At 40.7% G+C, this 9,044-nt stretch overlaps 1 protein-coding gene across 1 annotated transcript; it reads right to left on the bottom strand.

The window, feature by feature from the left end:
- Positions 1 to 9: 9 nt before the first annotated feature.
- GNG5 (G protein subunit gamma 5) lies at positions 10 to 7,831 on the bottom strand. The gene is made up of 3 exons (XM_024119609.3): positions 7,630 to 7,831; positions 3,900 to 4,044; positions 10 to 210 (listed from the first exon to the last, which is right to left on the bottom strand). The coding sequence occupies exons 1-2, from the start codon at positions 7,708 to 7,710 to the stop codon at positions 3,919 to 3,921; spliced, it is 207 nt and encodes a 68-aa protein (XP_023975377.1). The 5' UTR covers positions 7,711 to 7,831; the 3' UTR covers positions 10 to 210; positions 3,900 to 3,918.
- Between the last annotated feature and the right edge of the window lie 1,213 nt (positions 7,832 to 9,044).

The raw sequence follows: 9,044 nt of genomic DNA, 5'->3' as shown, positions 1-9,044 counted from the left end.
TTATACTAAGTATTTTATTGTATGCTGCCACCAGTGTATATAAAATAATTACCCTTGTGAAACAGAAATTCATGAATATTCAGAGAGGTAGACTGACAAAAGTAGAAGTTTGTATAGTATGGCACATGTTATAGAGACAGGCTTTTGTACAGGCTTCAGATTTAGCTTTCCTTTGAATATTCACCGGTTTATGAAAAGTGATTTAAAAACCTGAAATGAAAAAACAAAAAAAAGTGAATTAGGGTAAAGTATCATAAGAACAATAGCTTTTTTTCTGAATAGCAGTACATCTTACATTTAAGGCATTCATCTGAATGTCAGCTTATAAAATGCTTTCAATTAAACTAAGCCTGTTTAAAAAAGAAAAAAAAAAATCACAGGGTTTCTAGGGAAAAAAATGAGAAACAGGATAGAAAATGCCTGTGTTGTAAAATGTAACTTTCTCTTAACCACTCTCAAGTGTATATAACTTATGATTTATAACCACTCTGAAGTATATATACATTAGGGTTTAGAAATAAACAGACTTAAAGTTTGACTTGCCAGTATCATTGCCAAAATACACTCTGGATCCTAATTTTAAAAAAGGTTAATATAAAAATCTCTGAAGTTGAGAAAAATCTGAACACCTCTAGGAAATGAGCAATAGTATCGAGGAGAGCAAGATGCAATCCCTTCTATTTACCCACATAAACCTATATACAAAGAGAAATATGTACATAGATATCGACTATAGTAATGGTTTAACAGCAGAGGACTGGAAGTAGCCTAAATGCAACTCAATAAGGCAATGGATAAATAAACTAAGGTTCATACACATGACAATACTATACAGCAATTAAAATGACTAAACCGTCTATGGATTAACACAAATCTCAAAAGTAATGCAGTAATAGTTGTTCCTTAAAAATAATAGCTATGGGGCTTCCCTGGTGGCGCAGTGGTTGAGAGTCCGCCTGCTGATGCAGGGGACACGGGTTCATGCCCCGGTCCGGGAAGATCCCACATGCCGCGGAGCGGCTGGGCCCGTGAGCCACGGCTGCTGAGCCTGCGCGTCCGGAGCCTGTGCTCCACAACGGGAAAGGCCACAACAGTGAGAGGCCCGTGTACCGCAAAAACAAACAAAAACAAAAACAAAAATAATAGCTATGTTTTAAAACTATAAAACAATAAATATATATAAAAAGTAAAAACAGGGGCATAACAACTTCAGGATAAGTCATCTATATGGAAAGGTAGGAAAAGTATCTTTTATTTCTTGAAAGTTGGGAATTCCCTGGCAGTCCAGTGGTTAGGACTTAGCGCTTTCACTGCCAAGGGCCAGGGTTCAATCCCTGATCTGGAAACTAAGATCCCACAAGCCACACAGTGCAACCAAAAAAAAAAAAAGGTAAACCATTTAATTCAGGAGAGTAGACACCTGGTCTTTTATACTTATTTTAAAATTTGTTACTTCATTACAAAAATGTTCAAGAAGCATAAACAAAATCAGTGGTGAAAAAAACTGTTTAGCCTCAGTTAATCAGTGCAAATTACAAAAATGAGATAGGCAGAAGAAAGTAGCAAAGAATCTGAGATCTGTTTGGCAAGCGCTCAGCAAAAAAGTACCCCTAAGCTCCAGGTGGTATAGCAAAGTTTAATTTGGCAGTTTTCAACGTTATTACATTTCATTCCTCATTTTTACTTCTGGGAATTTATCTCAAAGAAATGGGTAAAGTATACGTATGGGTAGGGTACCAAGATCTTCGCCTCAGTGTATCCTCAAATTTGGAAACCTCAATATTCGATGAAGTATAATTTAAGTTATAGTACAACCACAGAAAATCTCATTTACAAGGACTATTAAATGAGAGCACCAAATCCTAACCTCTAGACCACCAGGGAACTTACAGAGACTATTAAATGAAATAAGAAAATTCAAGTGTAGAAAAAAACTGTGCCTACTATGATCACTATTTTTCAATGATTGTTTTTTCTCTTAAAAGGAAGTATCTGTTACCAGTGGTTATTTCTAGGTATGTGGATCATGGTAACTTCTATTTTAATACCTTGTACTATCTGTTGCTAAATTATCTATGCTTTTAAAAAATTTAATATAAATATATTTTTAAAAGCTATGGGTATAAAGACTTAAATACAGACTCTTTGCATCCATGCCACCCAGTGTGCCTAGGACAACCAACATCATAACATCCCAGACCTACTTTCAAGTTTGAGAAGAAATGCTTTTACATCCAGATATTCTTTTCCTAGCCAAGTGTTTCAAATCATAATATCCACAAAGCTAAGGGTTTATTACACTGCCAGAATTAACAGCCATTATTTTACTTTGTAATCTGGATTCTTATCCCAACCATATTTAAACATTGAGCAACTCAAACACTTGTCTGCAGACTCCTATGAAATGAAACTATTAACAGCCAATTAAGAAGCCAGGCTTAACAGTATTTTAAATGAAAATAAACACTTTGTTTAGAGAATACAAGAGGAACCGTAAAAATATGAAATTTTCCAAAACTGCCATGAAGAATTAATACTGCCAGGAGCAAACGACTTTTAACCCGTTAAATATGAAGGTGCTAGACTGTTAAAAAGAATTACTTCCCTTAAACTCAAAGGCGGGTTTTTTTTTTTTCCTGTGTTTCGAAAATCTTAACCAATTCAACCAATCATTGTATTTACTGGAAACATGTACTTACACAAACTTCCTGGACACTCCCAAGTCTACAAAGTTTAATTAGGGAGGGCACAACTATGTAACATGGTATTTTAGGAAGCAGCTTCCTGCACTTTGAGGAGTCAGAATGTCTGTAGATGGTGTGTGCCATATACAGTCTTTTTTTTTTAAAGCACTATTTAAGTTTGCTTCTCGTAGGTCAATATGAATAAATGCTCTGACAAAAGTCCTATGGATTTATGAAGGTAGTACCCTTGGATTACATTTTCAATTATCCACATCATGTTTTCTTGTCACATCTCTTGGATTAACATATGTTTTTGCATACACTGACATTTGTTCTGTAAGTTACAGGTTAATATAAAAGTATGCTTTAAACCAGCCCCAAATTTAGTTTCTTAATCCTCTGAAAACCAATCCACTGTCTGCTACCATGAACATATACACTTCATTTCTCTCATTTTATCTTTACCTAACAACAATAAAATTAAAACCTGTTGTTCCCCAGTCCAAATGCCAACACTGTGTCAGTTTATTTGGCTATCTCTTCAGTTTCTCTTGCATTCACAACTCCCAATTATTTTCTGTGCTGTTCTATTAGATCATCATTAATCCAGATCAGTTGATAGTACTTCAAAAGCCACCACTGTGAACACTGCAGATTTTTTTTAATGTCTAAATTTTTTTTTAATAATGTTCTGTTATTTACTGATTTATCATCTTTTTTTTTTTTTTTTTTTGGCCACACAGCATGTGGGATCTTAGTTTCCAGACCAGGGATCAAACCCGTGCCCCCTGCGTTGAAAGCACGGAGTCTTAACCACTGGACCAGCCAGGGCAGTCCAATGTCTAAATATTTGCTAGATACACAAAAATAAAACTAAACTAGTATTTGGGGACACCAGAATACACCATTAGGCCAATGCTATAAAAGGTAACATGACTTGTCACAGCAGTGAAAGTTTCTAGTAACTCCTATATCCTCTTTATGGTTATTAAATCCTCTACTTAACCCTCTATGGTAAAATAGAAACAACTAGTCTTTATGACTACTAAATCAGCAAATTTCATCAATCCTCACAAAACAAAGACTGGAAACTCTAAGTGCCAAACAAAAGTGTATGGGATGATTTTGCTCAACTTATAAGTGCTGCAAAGAAAGAGACTTGACTAGTTATCCCTACTGTGTGGGGCTTTGTTGTTTTAATTTAAGGAAACTTACCTTGCAAAGATTCATTTTACTACAAAAAGGAACAGACTTTCTGAGGTCTGAAGGGATTTGTACTTGAAGATACTCCAGTCAGCAGGGGGTCATGTTGAGCATTCTGCAGACAGAATTGTTTCAAATCTGCAGCTGCCTGGGAAACCTGTATATAACAAAGGGTGGGGGAAGTGGGTGGGAGGTGGTAACAATGTTTTAATGAAGTTTTTCTCAAATCTTAAAAAATACCTGCCAATAAACACTTCTCTTAACTCAAAAAAGATATATACTAATTGAAGCTCAATAGTCATATACTGAGCTTTTATACTTAAAACACTGCATGTAAATAAGTATGAACAGTACAATTCTGTTTATTTGTAAAGCATAGCACATCCTGCTGGTTTATTAATAAATAGCTTGTTCTAGTGTAACCTTGAGGGTACTCAACATCTTGTCTTTTATTAAAAGCAGTATACAGGATATTATAAGTTAAAAAGTGTTAAAATGCTAGTAAACTATCACTATCTTGAAAGCAGTATGGGAAATGGGAAAATGCTACTCTGAGTGAAGATCATGTTCAAAATCTGAACCATTCAGTTTATTGTTTTGGTGTATGTACCATCAGCTGTTTAATGTTACAAAACTGGATAGTGACAGTTTCTGCTCAGTGTCATGTGACTGAAAGGCTGATTAGCAAACTTCACTTTATTTTAACAACTTTACCAAGCAGCCTGCCTTTAAGAAACTGTGTATGCCTTAAGTGTGATTTAATAATTTTCATATATGTATGCAAAGCCATTTAAACAGGACTTAAGGAACTTCTGTGGCTTCATAGTTAAAATAACTTTATATCATGTATCACTTAAACATCTACTATTTGTATATATTCTGATAAGGTGTGATACAGGACACCAAAACAATAAACTGAATAGTTCAGATATATAACATGAATGACTAAAGGATGCCTCAAATACATACAATATCCTAACTCTTGAATTGAGGTTTAAGAAGATGGAGAAGATAATCATTTATTTTATTGTTTTAACTTCCCTTAAGTAGGGTGAGAACAGGTGTCCAGTCTGGCTGGGTAATATTTAGCCTTTGAAAGGGAGCTTAGGGCATCACAAATGCTCTCTACAAAGAATTTCTGCACATGACAGCTGTACCCCAGACATTAACCTGATAAAAGGATCCATCATCATGAGGTGAATCTAAACTGTTCTTGGAATCTAATTTATATGTTTGGCTTATATACCAATACAGGGTAATGAGTTCCATAAATTTATTTAGCAACTGTGTGAGTAAACAGTTTATAAATACCTGGTACCAAGTACTATAACAAATGGGTACCCTGCTCCCCTAAAAGGTGCAGCTACAGTGGGGGAATGGTGGTATAATTTTTCACTGTCTTTATAACATGGCTTCATTCATTCACATTAACCAGCAGTAAAGAATGTGTTAATTTTCTGCCTAAAGTGTACGTAGGCTCCGGCTTAACTCCCTTTCACAAACTTCTCATCACGTCTATGTGCCAAATATAATTTTAGGCACTGAGAATATGTAAGAACAGCCAGATCCCTGCTGTTATGGAGCTAACAGTTCAGATGAAAAGAGACAAGGTACTCTGCAGAAAAAAGAGTGGTTTTTTAGATCAGGACCTAAGAGAAAGTGTCTTTGAGGAGGTGACATTTAAATTGAGATCTCAGTGACAAGAGATCCAGCCAAGTGACCATCAGTGAGAAAATGATCAGTGAGAATTCCAATCAGTGGGGAAAATGGACACAAAGGCTTAAAACTCTAACAAGCTTCTAGCCCGTATGGCACTGTAATAATCACCATCCAGGAGGCTGAAACCCTATAATCCTGGCATAATAATCAGCGCCCTCTTTCACTCTCAAAAGTGCCCTGGGTTAAGTGTATGGTTACCCAACAGTGGGAGAGTCTGTCAAGCATTTGTGATAATTTCTATCAACTACTCAAACATAAAGGTTTAAAAAATAAAGCTGTGGTAATTCAAAAGTAAAATATCACTACAAAAGCATCTAGCATAGAGTCAAGGGTAAAACAGAAGCACAAAATGAAATCGAACTAACCACATTTAAAGTCCCAAGGTATGATGCCTCCTCTCCTTGCTACACACAGCCCTGGCATCAGACAAATTGAGATTTCTAAAACCAAATCACTTGTGGTGCGTTTAATGATTCCGACCAAAACCCTCCTAAGAATAGGAGGAAGGCATCATGCTGGGGAGTTATTGGAGGGGCTAGAGTTTTCATGGTACAGCCCTCAGAGTACTTGAGCCTGAGGACTTCAACTCATTTTCTTTGGGGATTAGGGCTAAATACCCCTACTTAACACTTTATGCTTTCAACCAGGATTTTTCCCCTCCCCCCATTTTTTTCCTTCCCGGGCTACTCCAATCTATGATAAAAACAGGCCTGAATGATAAGACAGTTATTTCAAAGTTAAATCCAGCCAAGACTAACCATAAATCACTGGGATGAGGTAAGAATCTGGAGATTAGAGAAATGGATTCGAGACAGCAATGGAGTTTATAACACTTAAAGGACAGGAAGAGGAGAATCCCACCCCAAGACTGATGGGAAATTCCCTTCCCTCCCGAGATGACCACAACTGAGTAAACTAGGTCCCTGACATTTCTACTTAAGGAAATGGGTAAATAGGAGACCATCTTACTCCACAAAACATTTCAGGGGGAAGTAAAAACTAGCCTAATGAGTACAGAATCAAATCATCTTGGAAACTGGATTTTTCTTTCAACAGAGTGCATGCTTTATATTCTTCTCTGTTTCTTTTTTAATTACAAGTGTTTCACACGTAAACTGACCTGCACCAGAAAGAAGCCAATCCACGCAGGATTTAAAAAATCAGGAAACTCGAAATAGCACTTGAACGTCAGGTTATCGTATCACCACACACAAAAGGCTTTCTCCCCAAAGTAAATACCCCAGGACAAGATCAATGCTAACCAGATGCCAAAATGAATAACACTGGTCCACCCTAATTACTTTTTCGGGTACGCGCGGACCAGTAGATATACCCAAAGTCACAACACAGCAAACGGTGCCAAACAGATACGAAATGCACGCTTTGTACGAGGTTGTACAGGGCACCAGTGGTAACCTTAGACATTGCGAACGTTTCCAAAACAGGCTTCTTTAACCTACAGTTAAAGTTATGCAAGAATTCGTTTTCAAGTGTGTGTTCGGTGAATGAGAGGAACTTTAAGTAAGACTCTACTACTAAAGGGAGTGGATTTGGGAAAGTTCTGAAATGCAAAAAAAAAAAAATACTTCTGAATCAAAAGTCGGATAAAACCCCGTCGGGTGACAAAAAACAGAGGAGCTGGTCGAGAGGGCCGGGAAGGGTGCGGACTGCGCGCGGAGGAACAGCTGTTGGCGAGCACTGCCGCGGAGTCACTACGGAGGGAGGGAGACGGGGAGGAGGACCGGAATGCGGAAAGCCGCTGTTCAAGCCAGGGCCAGCCCGCCTTGGAAAGTCTTGGGGCGGAAGGGCGCACTAACCTACCCCCCAAACCACAGCGCCGACTCGCGCCGCTACTTTTCTAAAGCTGGCCGCCGAGATCGCCGCCGCCGCCGCCGAGAGCGCGTCCTCCCTCGGGGTGGCGAGGCCGGACGCGAGCCTCGCCCGCCGCGCCAGCTAGCCTGCCGGATCCCCTCCGCCACCTCCCCCGCCCTCCCCTCCCCCTCAGCCGCCCGCCCCCGCTCACCTTCACGCGGTTGAGCCCGGCCTCCAGCCGGAGTTGTTGAACCACTTTCTTCATAGCGGCGACGCTGGAGGAACCAGACATGGCGCACGCGAGAGCTGGGCAGATGGGCAATCCGTCGGTAGCTCGGTGGTGGGTCCGCAGAGCCAGACTGCGGAACGGCTGAGCGGCGGGTCGGCGGAGCGGGGGGCGGGGCTCGGAACTTTGTCTCTAAGTTTCCGGTTCTTTGCCCCGTGGCTCCACCCGCGGCGCGCATGCGCGCCCTCCTCCGCCTTCTGTTTCAACTCCTCACCCGCGCGGGAGCCCGAGCCTCAGCGGGGTGAGGAGAGAGCTGGGAGCGGGAAGAGGCGGAGCGGACGGTGGGCGCGGCAGCTGTGGGATGCTAACGCGACCAGACACCTATCCTCTCCTCTCTCCCTTTCTGGAGAGGACGATTTGGGAGAGGTAAGGAAAGAGCTTGTCGTTATCCTCCAAGACCCGAGGGGACGGGTGAGAGAAGTCAGATATTGAGGGACTTTGTAAAAGGCCTGGTGGCGGGACGACGAGGCGGTTCCTGTTTTCCTGACGGAGTTGGCGGCAGAGGTTGAGGGAAGGGAAGGGGAAAGCCTTACCGAGGCGTAGGAGCTAGAAATACAGGCTTGAGTCACTGGCACCCTGTCCCCTTAGAGACGCATCCCTAAGTGACCCGAGTTTGTCCAACGGGAGGCCCATCCGCAGCCCGCTTCCCCATCGTCGGACCCCAATAGGAGTAGATGCCAGGTTAGGGACCTCAACAGCAAAAAAATGTTGACTCTTCTCTCTAGTGCTTAGCTATAAACGTGAATCACCTATGTATCTCCTCAGCTGGACTCTCACTACTGGTTCAATCAGTCATTCTCTCTAGTCTTTATCTCTTTTTCTATTGCGGTTTACAAATAATTACAGCTTTCTCATAACATGGGCTTGCTTCATGGATACGATACTGCTTCATGACTTCCCTTTATACATTCATTTTGCTTCAGTATCTACTAACTACATACTTGAATCTTGAGTTCTCCCAATTCTAATTCCTAAGGGCTCATCTTTTCATGCCAGGCCACTTTGTCTCTGGCCAGCCAGGATTTGGTCTTTAATACTGATACAGTCAGTAATGACAAAGGGAATTGTAGCTCAAAACACGGCTTGCTGTTCCTTTAGAAGGAATACTATAGGGGGGCAGTTTAACTTAGGATAATAGTAAAGCAGGTCTTGATTGCTCTATCTTGAGTTCACTTAATTAAAAATTTGTTCTGAGTTAGAATATCAAGTGGTTTTTTTTTTTTTTTTTTTTTGTGGTATGTAGGCCTCCCTCTGTTGTGGCCTCTCCCGTTGCGGAGCACAGGCTCCGGACGCGCAGGCTCAGCGGCCATGGCTCACGGGCCCAGCCGCTCCGCGGCATG

This window comes from Physeter macrocephalus, chromosome 4 (assembly GCF_002837175.3).
Source record: "Physeter macrocephalus isolate SW-GA chromosome 4, ASM283717v5, whole genome shotgun sequence".
NCBI classification, from domain to species: domain Eukaryota; kingdom Metazoa; phylum Chordata; class Mammalia; order Artiodactyla; family Physeteridae; genus Physeter; species Physeter macrocephalus.
The sequence above is the reverse complement of the archived record's forward strand: the minus strand, read 5'-3'. Positions and strand labels throughout refer to the sequence as shown.